We start from the raw sequence: 15,397 nt of genomic DNA, 5'->3' as shown, positions 1-15,397 counted from the left end.
TGTTTTAACATCCTAGTGGATTTACTGGCCTTCTCTTCTTACAGGGAACCAGCCGCCCTTCTCACTATCAAGTCTTGTGGGATGACAACTGTTTCACTGCTGATGAGTTGCAGCTACTGACCTACCAGCTGTGTCACACGTATGTCCGGTGTACACGGTCTGTTTCAATTCCTGCTCCTGCATACTATGCCAGGCTGGTAGCATTTAGGGCAAGATACCATCTTGTAGACAAAGATCATGACAGGTGAGCAGTCAAGGAGCGGCATCTGTGCTTTTGTTCCATGAACTATAACCTTTTTGAGCCCAAGAGCCGTGTTCTCTTATAGGCAGCCGTCTGGGGGCTGCATGCCAGGAATGGGTGGGGCCAGAGGCAAAAGTGGGCGGAGCAGATGTGAGTCTTACCTGAATTCCAGCCACACGAAAGCCAGAGGTTTGTACAACTCTTCCCCCTCCCCAACATATCGCTCCACCCAGGAAAGGAAGATACAACATCACAGCCTAAGGACGCATTCCAGCCATGCACAAGTACCTGAGGAGGATGAAGGGTATAGCTTGGGGAGCGGGGACCTGACCAGGAAGTGGCATGGCTTGGGGATAATTATAAGGGCAGCCTGCAGGACCACTTTCAGCTCACAGGCTGGAGATTCCCCACCCTACACATTGGATTGCTTTCCGTGTGAATGGCAATAATGCATCAGGATTGGTCACCTTTCTCTGCAATCTTTTATCATAGACTTCAGCTGGCTTTATCTGCAGAGAACTAGTTAGTAGTTTTTCAGTGCAATCTCTTTCATGTGTAGTAATCTGAGTTTCAAAAGGAAATTTTCTGTTTTGCACTGTTCCACACTGCTGCTGTTATTGTTGTACAGGCAACATTTCTGGGGCTGCCCTCATAAAAGGATCAGCTTACTACTTTCCTGCTTTACAATAGTGGATTCCATCCTCGTTTGGAGTGCACTGGATGAGGATGACAGAAAGAAGCTGCTTCTGCCAAGCTGATCCAGTGCGTACTCCAAATAAGTTCCTGGGGAGCCTTAAGTTTCTCCGGTTGCTTTAGCAGGATGTCTTTCTTTAGCTCCACCTGTTTGCTGTACTGTGGCTGAAACATACACTGTAGTTGCTCAAAGTTTGGGGTGTTTGAAAAATCCGTAGTGTAGTGGTAGGGTGTGTGTGTGTGTCACATGTAGAAGATCCTGGATTAACTTTCTGGCATTGCTTGAATATCTGGAAACAAGCTCTGCTCCAGACTTGGAGATTGCTGGTCCCCTGTGTTAAGTGAACATTGTTAAATGGCACATGGGACTTGCAGTACAGGGGTGAGAAGGGTTGAGGAACAAGATTGGACTACTGCAGTGCACTCTCTGGGGCTGCCCTTGGAGTTTGGTATATATAGCAGTGGTGTGCAGAAATGAATAATCTGGTAAGACTGGTAATTTAAAGAAAACTTAAGGTTTATTACTCTTGGGAAAGAAAGCCATTCTGTGGCTGTTGTAGAGTCATCACACACACCAACACTATTAAGAAGAAAGAGGAAGTAAAGCCTGAGAATAACAATCTGTGCATCACATATTCCTATTTCCTTCTTATTTTAAAGAAGGAATCGGCGAGGGAAGAAAAGGTTGCCTTTTTGTTTGTTGCCCCCCCCAATGTTTCAGGTTACTTGTTACAAGTGTTGATGCTTTACTCCCAACATTGTTAAGGTTGGTCTGGAAGCTGCATCCAGTGCAGAATGCAATGGCTAGGTTGCTGATCTGAGCAGGCTATTGCCAGCATGCAACACCCCTGTTAAAGGAACTGCATTGGCTGCCAATATGCTTTTGGATCAGGTTTAAGGCTTTAGTGTTGGTATATAAAGCCCTGAACAACTTGGGACCAGGTTATTTGAGAAACTGTGTTCTCCTTGGCAGACCTGCTCAGTGCTGAAGTGTTACAAGTCTGCTAAATTCATCCTGCTTGCGGCCTTCCCATAGGCATCTGTGTGGCCACTGTGAGGACAGGATGCTGGACTGGATGGGCCTTTGGCCTGATCCACTGGCAAGGCTCTTTTTTTTCATCCTGCGGCCACCTGGAGCAGGGCTTTTAGTGTGGCAGCAATACTCTTCCCCCTGCACCAACAATCTTTTGTTTTTTGTACATACTAAAGACTTTTCATCCAAGTCTTCATAGAGTAGCTGTTGGTCAAGCATTTTATTGTTTCCTGCTGTCACTGTGAAGTATATTTTATGCTGCTTTGTTCTGGTGGTTGCCACTGTATACTTTTTTTAATCTCTTGTCAAGCGGTGTATAAATATTTTAAATAACAAAAAGTGACTAATTGAGACAAGGTTGTCCTCTTAAATTTCTTTTTTGTCTCCCCCCCCCCCCCAGTGCTGAAGGCAGTCATGTTTCAGGACAGAGCAATGGCCGTGACCCTCAGGCACTAGCCAAGGCAGTGCAGATCCATCATGATACCCAGCACACAATGTATTTTGCCTGATGAGAATCTGAGAAGATGAAGCAGAAGCAGAAGCCACCGACTACTGGTGGTTAGGGCTCAGTTTTAATTCAGGCTGTCCACCACCAGCAGCTTGGGACAGTTGCACTGAATCGACGCAGCAAAATCTGATGCAGGCGCAATTGAGCCATTTTTGTTTGTTTCAGTAAATAGAAATTTCATAAACAGTCTTTGCATTGGACTGAATTTTTACCTCAAAGCGCAAAAGGCTGATCCTCCTAAAAAATTTTTAAAGGACTTGGCACGAAAGGTTTTTATTGAAATATTTTGCTAATCAATTTTAAGTTACCTCCTTGTCCCCATTAAGCTAATCAAGAAGCTAAATTCCTCCTGGGCTTCTTCATACTTCTTAGTGAGTCTCCAGATATGGCAAACCGTCTTACTCCACTGTTCTACTGTGTGGGGCCATATAGACTTTATAAATGGAACTTTTACTGTAAACATCTTTAAACAAACATTAAGTTTCAGAGGTACTGCTGTTCTTTTTTTGTTTTGCTTTGTCAAGCTTTATTAGTCTTTTGTAAATCTCTCTGCAGTCATGGGCTGCAAAGCAATTGCACTATAACTGCGAATTCAACTTGGTGGTTCTTGTTCTGTGAATGTGTAACATAAGCAGATAGCAATGCCCTTTGGCAGGTCTAGTAAAATCATAATGGTTACACACAACTGCCGCTGTCTGGTTCAGAATGCTGAACTGCTTCCCACTCTAAAAAGTATGTGACTTAAGTTCTAAAAGATTAGTTTTAGGTATTTTTCAGACATTATGAAAGTGCCCATTTTATGCTGCTGTGTTTGATGAATTGAGGTCATTTTTAATACTCTTTTTCATAGAAGGTTTTAACTTTGGCAATAATTTTTTTTTAATACCCTGGCAGTAACTTTTCTAGCTGAATACTTTACATGGGTTACAGCCAACATTCTTGTGTAGGTTGACTTTGCTGAAGAGAAAATTAGTTCTTAAATGGATCAGAAAAGGCTCCCTTCATGCTTTTTACAAATGATTATTTTTAACTGTTTTATATTCACCATTGGTCTGTCTACCCCTTTTTATAAGCTTGGAAAGTAGGTGTTCCGTATATAGGAAAGGCTTTGCCAATATGTACAGCTATATATAGTGTGACAGTAGCAATCAAAGACTTTTACCAGCATTTTAAAACTTTGTTTCTTTGAGAGTTTAGGTTGCCCGCATGTACAGCAGTATTCGCTAGCATGTGTGAAGTGTAAATTTTAATGTTTACCTTGACCCATTTTTATAAATTAGAGCTCCTACTTGCTTGGTTCTCTTCCACTAAAATGTGTAATGCAAAAGGGAGGGGGTCTGCAGACGATAGTAGTGTTGCGTTGAGACTAGCTTGTGAGATGCTTTAAATTTCTAGTTTTTAACTGAGATGACGCCACTGTGAAAGATTGGGATTTTGCCAATAATTGCACTCTGATATGAACAGGTGGTGTTGCAAAGTCATGTGACCTTGTGAACTTTCAGATCCAGACCTCAAGGTCAGCAATATGCTATATGATTTTGAGTTTTCCTTCAGTCTTTTGAAAAAAAATAGATACTTGGAAAGTTTACATTTCTAAATACTGTCATTCAGCCGTACCTGAGTACACTGAAGTTAGTCTTCAAAAAGCAGTTTTTGTAAGCTTGTCCCAGAACTGTGTCTCTCGGTGGGACCCAGCTTATAAAATTTTCCTTTTCCCACTCAAACAGGAGTGAAGCGAACTCTGCTCTGACACATAGCGTGAACAGGCTTAGATAGCAGACTTCTTTAAATGTATTTAAGCCTTTCATTCCCTCCCCCTTAAGAATACCTCACTTGTGTAATAAATATCAGGACATGTGGGAAGGGAGAGTGACCGCTGCTTCAGTTAGTCTGCTGCTTTTCTTTTCTTTTTTAAATACTTGTTCAGGGAGAAAATGCAAGAATTGAACTCCTGTTGCCCAACATATGGAGAACTGAGGCACCTTGAAGAGAGTAAGCACCTGTTGAGTGTGTAGCATTTTTTTAATTTTTTTGCACTAGGTAAGGGCATGAATTGAGAATGAGTGAGAGGGTACGTAAAGAAACAGCTGTCCTAGCACCACAAGCGCTCCTAGTGCGGATGGAGCCAAGAGAAGCTCTTATGTGCCTGTCTGCACATGTCTGTCTCCTTCGTACATCAGAGTCAAGCAACACATTAAGCACGCCTTTTTTAAAAGTACGTGTTTACTATTGGCCACTCTTCTTCATTAGAAAAAGCAGCTTGAGCTTCCAGATCCAGATCAGGACTCTGGCTTGGTGGGATAATGTGCGGGGGATAGAAAAAGGCGTCATGTTTTAAAAGCACCTACTTCTGGATGAAGAGGAAGAATCTGGAGTACATTTTGAGTGTGCTCTCTGTTCTTCCATCAGGTGTGGACATGTGACCAGCGGAAAGATAATGGCTTGCCCAAATGACCTGGCAGACATAAATAATTAGGCCAGTGGGCTGAAGGTCCCCTACCTCTGGGTTAAGTCTTCATTTTCCTCCTGAAAGTTGTCACCAAAGACAAATCTGGATCCCGCCCTTCCAACCCTCTCTCTCTCTCCTCCCCCCTCTCCCTCTCCCTCTCTGCATTTGCTTTCAAGAGAGTTAGTGGCCAGTTGTAAGCATGCTTTTAAAAAAAATAAGTGGGTGCTTAACATAACTTGCAGTTTGGCCTGAACTGTGTAGACAGGCAGGCATCTTAACTTGCGGCTGACTCTTTCATAATAAAATAGGCCAGGACTACATGAAATGGTCCTTTTTGTCTTCTATCATAGGAAAACAAAACCGCGTTCTGATAATTATATCTTTGTTGTGTTTTACAGACCGCAACTATCTTTTGAAGTCTTCTGTATGTTAAAATTATATATGTAAGCAGGATTCTTTTTAATGCATTATTGTCCCAAAAAAATATCCAAAAAAAGTCTCAAACTTTTTTGCCAACTTTTGCACTTTCTTGGAATTTTTCATGAATTTTCCTTTAATTTCCCCCCCTGTTGGAATCTTTTATGTGCAAAAAATGTTCAGTTATCTCTCTGTTGCTGAAAAGTGTGATGATGGGGGTGGGGAGTGTTTCAAAGATGAGGATTTATGGAAGGAGGGGTGTGGGTGGCAACAGCAGCAGCATAAGATCTTCAAGACTAATGACAGTAAGATCCAGTTGCAGCAACACTGTTGTACGGCAGAATCTCTTGACTCTGCTCATTGGAACTAACCCCCCACTCTCAGTGGGATGAACTGAATTGTTATGCATGTGTCAATCAATGGGAAGACGTGCATTCTGTAGCTGTAGGTTCTTAAGGTGTTTGGTTGTTTTTTTTAAGCCTGTTATTGGCGACTGTTTAGCTGTATGTTGTGGAGGAGTTTCAAATGTAGCAAATTTTGGACTGGGAGGGAGGAGGGGAAGAATCAAAGGGAGCGATTGGTGTTTATGGAGCCAACAAAATGCCTTGCCCTTTTTCTCCCTCTCCTGTTCTGCTTTTTGTGAGCACTTAAATTCCGAAGAGGCTCTAAAAAAGCTTTTGCTCTGTAGCAGATTGGGGGGGCAGGCTGGGGTTGCTTTCTCTTAGCTGAAGGCTGTGACATGGCCTCGCCTTTTTTTAAGGTGACATCCATAAAGGGATGCAAAAGAGATGTTCCATGCAGTATGCATCATCATGATCCAATCCAGTACAGGCGGGCCCCACTTTATGGCACTTCGCCTTTTGGTGTTCCGCTAATGCGGCGGCTTTCAATTAGGGAAAGTCCCCACTTTAAGGCGCTTTTTCCACTTTTACGGCGGTTTTTGCTCATTGCGCACCATTTTCACACCATGCGCACCATTATCTTCAATGGGTTCTGCTTTTCGGCAGCAGTCCGGAATGGAACCTGCCGTATAAGCGGGGCCCTCCCCACCTCACTCCACCCCATCTGACACTTCTATCAAAAGCCTTTATCCACCTGTTGGGGACAAGGCCATTTTGACAGGTTAGCAAGCCTGCAATCCCTCCCCCCCCCCCAAAGAACTACCTTTGTGGATGTGTTGTAGATTTCCACCCACCCCCCTTGCTCAATAGCAAGGCAGTTGCTCCGCTTCCATTTTAGGAAAGTAGAGCTCAGAGGGCATTGTATCAATACTGTTTGAACTGCAAGGTTTTTTCCCTTGTGCAATCTGAGGAAAGATCACATGTGAATATCACTTAAGAGTTTCTTTATACCTTGCTATTGACACATTTTGGTGATATTTCTGTCTAGAGCCTGAAACATGTATGTAAAACTTGTTTGCATTTGTTCCATTTTTGACTTCTGATGTATTTTTCTTTTTCGTTTTCTTTCTATATTGTTAGACTTGTAATGTTTTAAAATGTATTTTATTAAAATTGGACTGGATGTATGTCTATAGCAATACGAGGTACTTCTTTCTTTAAAAAAAACAACTGCCCTGTTTGGGGGAGGGTTGTTTAATAGCCCCCCCCCCGTTGCGATAATATGCTGGCCGTGTACAACTGCAATGTATTTTTTTTCTTTTCTAGCCTGCAGGGATTTTGTGTTCATGTGTCCAAAAAAATAAAGGCATTTGTGTGCCAATTTTGTTTCTTTCTTGGTGTATAATGATAAACAGCCTGCAATATAGCGCTTGTGCATATAAGAGAAGCATCTTTCTGTCAAATTCTGAACACAATTTGTTGTATGACATGAAGGAAACAGTCTGTATGATACTGAATATTAAATAATGTCATTGTTTGCATGCTTGGTTATAAACCAGATTCTTGAGAACGTAACAGAATTTGCCATTTTTAAGCATAGAGACATATGGTGGGTAAGAGCAAAGGTGGAAGTAAGTGGAGGAGGTACTGTGAAGTTCAGTTAAATTGTGGCCAAAACTCCTAATTTTACATACACGCAGGTCTGAATTAGCAGTGACCAACCAGGCAATAGATCTTTGAATTCTGGTGATAAACTTGAATAAAATCTTAACTGCATGGCAGCAGTCTAGGTAAATTCTATGCCAGGGTTTTATTAAGAAAGAGAAAGAAAATGTTCAGTATTCTAATACTGAAATCCATACCATAGCTGTGTCACAGCCCTGATCATCCATATAAAAAAAGGGTGCTGAAAAAGATACAGAAAAGGGCAACTAAAATGAGAAAAGGTTGGTATACCTTCTGTACAAAAGAATGCACAAATATATGGGGTTTCATAGTTTAGAAAAAATGACTGACTAAATACAGGGCAGGAAAAAGAGCCATAATTTATTAAGTCGTGCATGGAACGTGGGGTGAAGTTCTTCCTCGTATAATACTAGAACGTTTGAGTTGAGCAGAGGTAAATTTGCAATAGTTTCACAACATGCAAAAAGAGGTACTTGACACACCACATAGCTGACTTAAAGGAATTCATTGCCCAAGACTTAAAGGGCACTCGCATAGATGTCAAAGGGATTTGACAAATTCATGGAAGGGGATAGATATCTCTGTGGTTGTTAATCAGGGGCAATATGGCACTTACTTAAGTTGCATACATACCCTGTCTCTAGGCTTTCCACAAGAATCTGGTTGCTCCTTTGGGTGGTAAACTGGATCTTGGGCTAGACCAATCTTTACTTATAGGGCTCTTGGGTATTAGGAGTGCATCCTCCTTGTTGGATGCATGACCAAAAGCTGTGAGAAGAGAGCAGGTGCCATTCAATGCGCAAGAGGTTTCAGCACCACAAAAATTCTGCATGAAAAGAAGCTGATTCTGCAATGCATTTAAAACATGCAAATAGAGACAGTCTTGTTATTTTTTTACTACTTCGTATAATACCGTTTTTGCAGACAAAGCTGCTGAATTTTTAGTCACCTGTTTTCTGAAGTCTTAACTGTTGCCCATGTGCTTTCAGGCATATATTTCCATCAATATAGTCTAGAAACGTGTGCTTAAAGCAAAACGTTTGGGAAGGTGAATCCTCTGCCTCAAGTTGAGTCTCTCTTCCACATAATTCTCTAACTTGAAAATGAGGCATAGCACCTTCCAGACTTTTAAAAAAAAATATTACAAAGTTTACATGCTGAATGTTCTTAAAAGTGGTTGCCTTCCAAGTTCCTATCCTAGCATTTGATTCTGAGAGCTAGAGATTAGTCTCTTCTGTCTGCCCTTCCTCTGATAGTGGTTTTCTCCTAAGCTGTGTGTATGGGTGCAGCAGAGGTGGGGAACCTGTGCGTCTCCAGATGTTCTTGGACTCCAACTTACATCAGCCCTAGCCAGCATGGCCAATGGTTAGGGATGGTGGGAACTGTAGTCCACCAACACCTGGAGGGCCACAGGTTCCCCATTCCTTGGGCTGCACCAATATAAAATCTTATGTTTGCATCCCTACTCGTGGTTTAAATTTCCCTTTCATTTCTCTAATCTTCTGGAATAGGCAATCGTTTGATAATTACTGCATTCCCTGGGCTCCCCTTTCTTTGGAATTGGGATGTACATTAAAGTCTTCCAGTCTGTGGGCCATTGTTTAGTTTTCCATATTTGTTGACAAATTTTAGTCAAAATTTGGACAGATTCAGTCTCGGTAGTTTGTAGCAACTCTATTGGTATGCCATCTGTTCCTGGTGATTTGTCTCTTCCAAGTATTTTAAGAGTAGCTTTCACCTCACATTCTAAAATTTCTGGTTCTTCCTCATATGGTTCCTCCATGAATGAATGTCATCCTTGCATCTCTTTTATAGAGTTCGTCAGTGTATTGCTTCCATCTTCCTTTTATTTCATCTCGGTCAATCAGTGTGTTCCCTTGTTGATTATTCAACATCCCTACTCTTGGTTTAAATTGCCCTTTAATTTCTCTAATCTTTTGGAATAGGGCTCTTGTTCTACCCTTTTTGTTGTCCTCTTCTATTTCTGTACAATAACTATTGTAATAGTTCTCTTTGTCCCTATGTATTAGTCGCTGTATTGTTGCATTTAGGGTTCTGACTGTGTTTCTACTTTTGCTTTTGCTTTCCTTCTCTCTTTAACCATGTTTCTTCAGTCATCCATTGAGGTCTTTCTCTCTTTTTAACTAGAGGTGTTTATTGTCTTTTTGCATTCTTTCCTGATAACGTCTCTGACTTCAATCATAGTTCTTCTGGTTCTCTGTCAATTAAGTAAAGCCTCAGATCTGTTCCTTATTTGATCTTTATATTCTTCTGAGATATTATTTAAATTGTATTTTGGCATTATGATTGCTTTGTTGTTCTTCAGCTTTATTCTGATTTTTGATATTACCAGTTCATGATCTGTACTGCAGTCTGCTCCTGGTCTTGTTTATGCAGAGAGTATGGAACTTCTGCATCTTCTGCTACCAATTATATAATCAATTTGATTCCTATATTGACTATTTGGTGATGTCCATGTGTACAGTCATCTTTTCGGTTGCTAAAAAAATGTGTTTGCAAGAAACTAATTATTGGTTTCACAGAATTAATAAGTCTTTCTCCTGCTTCATTTCTATCTCCTAAGCCCCATTTCCCCACAATTCCTAGTTCTTCTCTGTTCCCTTCTTTTGCATTCCAGTCCCCCATGATGATCAGCACGTCTTTTTTTGGTGTGTGATCAATTTCTTCGTGTACTTCTGCATAAAATGTTGTGCAAAATGTACTTTTGTGTAAAATCTCTCCAATTCCTCTCTGCATTTTTGGAGCGTAGACTTGGATGATGGTTATATTAATAGGTTTCCCGTTTAATCTCATTGATATCACTCACTCAGACCTTGTGTTATGGCTCCTAATTGCTCTTGCTACATCACTTCTCATTATTAAAGCAACTCTATTTCTTCTTAATTTCTCATGTCCTGCATAAAATATTTTGTAGTTGCCTGATTGAAAATGTCCCATTCCCCTTCCATTTTAATTCACTCACCCCAAGTATTGTAATGGTGATACATTCCATTTCTTGCTTGACAATTTCTAACTTTCTCTGGTTCATGCGCCTCACATTCCATGTTCCTATTGTGTGCATCGTACAACTCTGGACTCTCATTTCGCATCTCTGCATATCAGCCTCTGGGCTTCCTTTTGGCTTTGACCCAGCTTCGTCATTAGTCACAGTGCTACTTGTCCTTGTCCTTTGTTCTTTCCCAGTAGGTTGGTGAGTGCCTTCTGACCTGGGGGTCTCATCTTCCAGCACTATCTCGTGTTGCATTTTGGATATTCTGTTCATAGGCTTTTCGTGGTAAGAGGTACTTAGAGGTGGTTTACCATTGCCTTCCTCTGAGTTTGGATGCATCTTAGTCCGGTGGAGTCTAGCCGCTTGGACTAAACCCCTGATGGCATTGCTGTCAGCTTCTTTGACACTCTCAAACCCCCTCACCATGTTAAAGTGTGCATCCTAGAGGGGGCCCTTATGCCATATTGTGTTAGTCTTTAAGGTGCTACAAGTCTTTTTGTGACAAGCCTGCTGTCAGACTGTTAAGGTGGAGAATATCATTGGGCCATCCTTCCCCAAGTCGGGCAAGTAGACTAACTACAAAACTGAACCAGCAGCGACTATCTGCAAGCAGAAAATTTGCCCAACATAAAATAATGACGCTGGCCTAACCCTTTCCCTGCTGTGCTAGTTTTCTACTTGTGAGGTGTTTAAAAAAATGCAAAGGGAGCATTAAAAAATGTTATCCCCCATCTTAGGCCTCTGCTACTTAAGTCAGCTATATAGGGTTGCCAGGTTCATGGCCTGAGACTTATCCTGTATCTTTAGGAGAAGAGAAAGTCAGCCAAGCGCAGGTGTTCTTGCAACCCTGTAACAGGAAAAACCACAAGGTGGAATTCTCCCTTCCGCCTGCACAGCTTTTAAAGATACAGAAGACCTCTTGGAGGCCGGGCCTGGCCTGGCAACCAGGAGGTCTTCTGTATCTTTAAAAGTTGTGCAGAGCGAAGGGAGAATTCCACCTTGTGGTTTTTCCTGTTACAGGGTTGCAAGAACACCTGCGCTTGGCTGACTTTCTCTTCTCCTAAAGATACAGGATAAGTCTCAGGCCATGAACCTGGCAACCCTACAGCTATATGTGTAGCTCTAGCCCTATTAGGCACTTAAACCATTAAGAGTTCCTTTGGGACTTCCCCATAGACTCGTTCTGGTTTCAAAATGGCCCCGTGCGGCATATGCCCTACCTATACAGCCCCGTTTCTCACTCTGTTCGTGCAGTTCCTCTCCGCCAGGGGGCGCCCACAGGATTCTCTCCCCTCCTTTGTTGGCAACAGGAGTGGAAGGGAAAGAGCGAGGGGCTACGCCGTTACGTTCTTAATGGCTCAGCGTTAAGACTTCCGGTTCCCAATTGCAGTTGGTTGAATCCTCCATGTGCCGGGCAAAGAGGGTTAGATCTTCTTTCTAAGCTTTTCTCAGCTGTGTTTTTTTGAATAATAATCTCCTCTTATATATATATATATAAAGTATTAAGGGGGCAAAAGGAGCTTGGCAAGGATGACATCTCTCACCTCTCCCGCACTGTTAAATCCCACAATAACAATCAGGAATTCAGTAGAAAGAAATGCAGTGATGAGCAGGAGAAAGCCCTCTTTACTGAATTTCTAAGCTTGAAAAAAAAGGTGTGAGAGAAATAGCACAGGAGCGCAACTTGACAGGCTTCCTTTTGCTTCTTTTCCACGGAGTCCCCTATGTAGCTCAACACTCTTAACCCCGCACATGGAGGAGTCCTAATCGGAACCACAAGCGGGAGCTGCGGAGGGGCAGCCGGTGAGTGTGCTCTGTATCTCTTTGGCGAAGAAAGGGGAGGGCGGGGGCAGAGAAGCGACCTCCCGTGACGCGTTGCCGACGCTGCTGGTTGGCCGCGAGGCTGCGCATGCGCGGTCTGCGAATCTCAGGCGCCTGCCTCGTCCCGGGCAGAGGCTGCGGCTGCAGCAGCGCGAGCGGCGCCCTAGTCCTGGCGCGCGCTCGCGGGTATCAGTTCCCCCCGCGCCCGCCCGGACTTTTTCTCTTCTCCCCGCTAGGCTCGGGGCGACGCCCGCGTGGATGGGATGGAAGCAGGACCCTCGGGAGCAGGTATCGGGGGAGGAGGGAAGGCAATGAGGAATCGGGGGGGTGGGAGGAGATGCAATAGGTTCGGGGACGCTGGGGAGCAAGTGCAATTGAGAGGAGGGAGCTTTGAGCAAAAGGTGCTCTGCAGAGAGTCAAGGGTTCCTCCGAGGGTCTTGGGGAAGGGGGGGTTGCGGCATGTTTGGCCTCAGAGATACTGTGGGCCGCAGTAGGTTTGGGGGCTTAGGGGGAGCAGTGCAGTTGAGGGGAAGGGGGCTGAGAGCTCAGGGAGGGGGAGGTGCGCAGTGCGGGGAGGGGAGTTTGGAAGAGCGGGCATGCGCCGGCGGGGGATGGAGTGGGGTTGGGGGGCTTAGGGGAGCCATGGAGGGAAGGGGGCTTAGGGAAGCCCGAGAGGCCTTGCGACGGCAGAGATGGGGGACACGGGGCCTGTTACAAAGGAGGGTCTGCTGCCGGGTGCAGAGGGCGGGGGGCTTAGGGCAGCAAGTGCGGGGTCGAACAGATCTGCCGAGGAGCGGAATGGGAAATCTGAGGGGGGGAGGCTTGCAGTACACGTCGGGGGAACGAGATTCAGGCAGGCTGAGGACATGGGGGAGCCCGTGCGGTTGAGGGGGAGCGGGAGGAAACCTCGGAGGAGGAGAAGTGGGGAGTTGGGGTGGGGAGAGGGAGCGGGGCTTCGGGAGCCTCAAGTCATTGCGGAAAGTGGAGGGGGAGTCGTGGGAAGGGGTTCAGGTGGGGGGACTGAGGGAGGAAGGGTAGCTGAGGCAAGAGGCTCGGGAGCCGAGAGAAGGGAGCGCTGGGAAGAACAGGGGATCCGGAGGCCCGTAGGAGGGGTGAGGGCTCGAGAGCACTTGTAGGAGGATTCTCTTATGGGGGAAGCAGGAGCAACTGGGGAAGGGCAGAGCAGTGGAACAAGAAGGGCTGAGGGCAAATCTGGACACACACACCCCAGCAGCAAGACAAAACAGAGGGGGTTTGGGGGGCACCTTGTCCTGTGGGACTGGGTGGGAGGAGGCAAGGGTGACTTAACGGTGGGCTGTTGAGGAGCCATTGATGTGCGGGGAGTCACAGTGTGCGTGTGGTCACAGCCATCCAGGTAATGCAAGTGGCTTCCCCCAGAGAATCTCGAGAACTGTTGTCTGTTAAGGGGGCTGAGAATTTCAGCTCTGCAAGGGGAAAACTACAGTTCCCAGAATTCTTTTTACGGGAGAGGGAAGCCACAGGCTCTAAATGCATGGTGTGTTTGTGGCCCCTTGTGTGGATGAGCAGCTTTGCTACTCGGAGAGGCTGCATGGGATGACAGGGATGGATCCTGAGGTGTGCAGTGGGGGTGATCAAGTGGAGGGAGAAGAGGAATCTGCCAAGGGGTAGGCTGGAGTGCAAGGCATGGGATGGAAGTAGAGGAAAGGGGATGTGGAGGGGGACGGGGGGGCGGTTGAAAGAGGAAAAAAGTTGTCCTCTGGAAGTAGGATTGTTGTGATTTAAAGCAGGGAGAGGAGCTGTACGAAATGCCTTTCTGTTTTTGCAAGGGAGAAGTTGCAAAGAAGACTGATGGAGAGCATTTGCTGTGCATTGAGGGGTTCAGGAAGGGTTGAAAGAGGACAGGGTGGGTGGCGGGGGGCTGCAGGCTCTCCAGTGGTGCGTGGGTGGAAGGCTCACTTCTCCTGTGCAAACCAGCCAGCTCCTCATCTAGAGGAGCGCAAAAGGGGCTCTTCCATGCCTTGGATCCCCTGGTATGTGTTTAAAGCAGAATCTGGATGTTGCTAGGAGCAAAACTGGCTTGAGGTGATTGCCTGCTTTGCTTTGTTGTGGAGATCAGGGTGTAAAGAGGGATAGAAGCAACTGACCCATTGCAGAAAGTCGGCAGGAGCGGGGAAGGAAATGTGGGATCTTTGCACAAATGTTTTTGCAAGAAGGCACATTGCTGCTTCAGTAAGTTTTTGGGAATTTATTGGGTTGGGTTTTTCAGGGGACTGGAGGAAGGAGGTGCATTCATACACAGGAAGGAGGTGCATTCATGCACAGCCCCCCCCCCAGTCTTACAGGGAAGCTGAGGATTGAGATTTGAGCTGTGAAGCATATCTGAAGGGGGGAGGGGTCAGAAGGATAACTATCCCTTGTTAGGACAAGGGGAGAGAGTGGCAGCTGGGGCATTGTTGAGGGGTTTTTTCTCCTCTCCTTCTCCTCCAGGCTTCCCCTCCAATCTAAGAGGTTTGCATCTTTGGGGGTGGGGGGGGTGAGGAAGAGATGTACATTGCACAAGCTCCCAGTAGCCTTTGGACAGCTGGAGGAGGGCACGTTCTGCTGTAATCTTTGCCAGCCTAGTCATATCTAGATGTTTTGGACTACAACTGCCATCACGCCCTGCCAGCGTGTGCTGGCTGGGGCTGATGGGAGTTGTAGTCCAAGACATCTGGAGGGCACCAGCTTGGCAGTGGCTGGTTTACTGCTTTGTCTACACAAGGAGTGATCAGAAGGGTGTATGTTAAAACTTATCAATAGCGTTTGTGTTTTCTTTCATTGCCTTTTTAAAAAAAATTGAAACTGCTCCTCCCTGCTTCTGTCTTGATGGGAAAAAGAAATGATGCTTGATTTCTCTGAAGTCTTTTCAAATGTGGGTTTTTATTTATTTGTTTATTATATTTATATTCCTCCCTTTCTCCCAGAAGGAGCTAGGGTGGCAAATGAAACACTTAAAAGCACTCTAAAACATCTTAAAAACAGACTTTAAAATATATTAAAACAAAATATCATTAAAAGCATCCTTAAAAACAAGCTTTAAAATCATCTCAAACAATTCCAACACATTTTAAAGTGTTTTTTTCAAATATTTTTAAGTTTTCTATAGCACATTGCAGGAAGCTAGGAGAGCAAAATCTATTGTTTAGCTTCCACAGAGGAGGGCTGGTGGGAAGTGCT

The 15,397-nt window shown here is 44.7% G+C and overlaps 2 protein-coding genes across 6 annotated transcripts in view; both read left to right on the top strand.

Annotated features, from left to right (window-relative positions):
• LOC133370217 (protein argonaute-4) overlaps window positions 1–7,063 on the top strand; it is a 42,666-nt gene extending 35,603 nt beyond the window's left edge. For both annotated transcript variants that reach the window (XM_061596138.1, XM_061596137.1), the window contains exons 17-18: window positions 45–244; window positions 2,368–7,063. In XM_061596138.1, the coding sequence (XP_061452122.1) occupies window positions 45–244; window positions 2,368–2,476 (309 nt within the window). In that variant the 3' untranslated portion in view covers window positions 2,477–7,063. The remainder of the gene's footprint in view (window positions 1–44; window positions 245–2,367) is intronic.
• A 5,208-nt stretch (window positions 7,064–12,271) lies between these two features.
• Window positions 12,272–15,397, top strand: part of LOC133370262 (protein argonaute-1) — a 77,306-nt gene continuing 74,180 nt past the window's right edge. The window contains exon 1 of one of the 4 annotated variants that reach the window (XM_061596320.1): window positions 12,272–12,487. In XM_061596320.1, the coding sequence (XP_061452304.1) occupies window positions 12,463–12,487 (25 nt within the window). In that variant the 5' untranslated portion in view covers window positions 12,272–12,462. The remainder of the gene's footprint in view (window positions 12,488–15,397) is intronic. The other 3 variants (XM_061596321.1, XM_061596322.1, XM_061596323.1) reach the window with 3 other exon arrangements.

The sequence above is a fragment of the Rhineura floridana genome, chromosome 15 (genome assembly GCF_030035675.1).
Source record: "Rhineura floridana isolate rRhiFlo1 chromosome 15, rRhiFlo1.hap2, whole genome shotgun sequence".
NCBI classification, from domain to species: Eukaryota; Metazoa; Chordata; class Lepidosauria; order Squamata; family Rhineuridae; genus Rhineura; species Rhineura floridana.
Note: the sequence above shows the minus strand (reverse complement) of the source record. Positions and strands in the feature narration are given on the sequence as shown.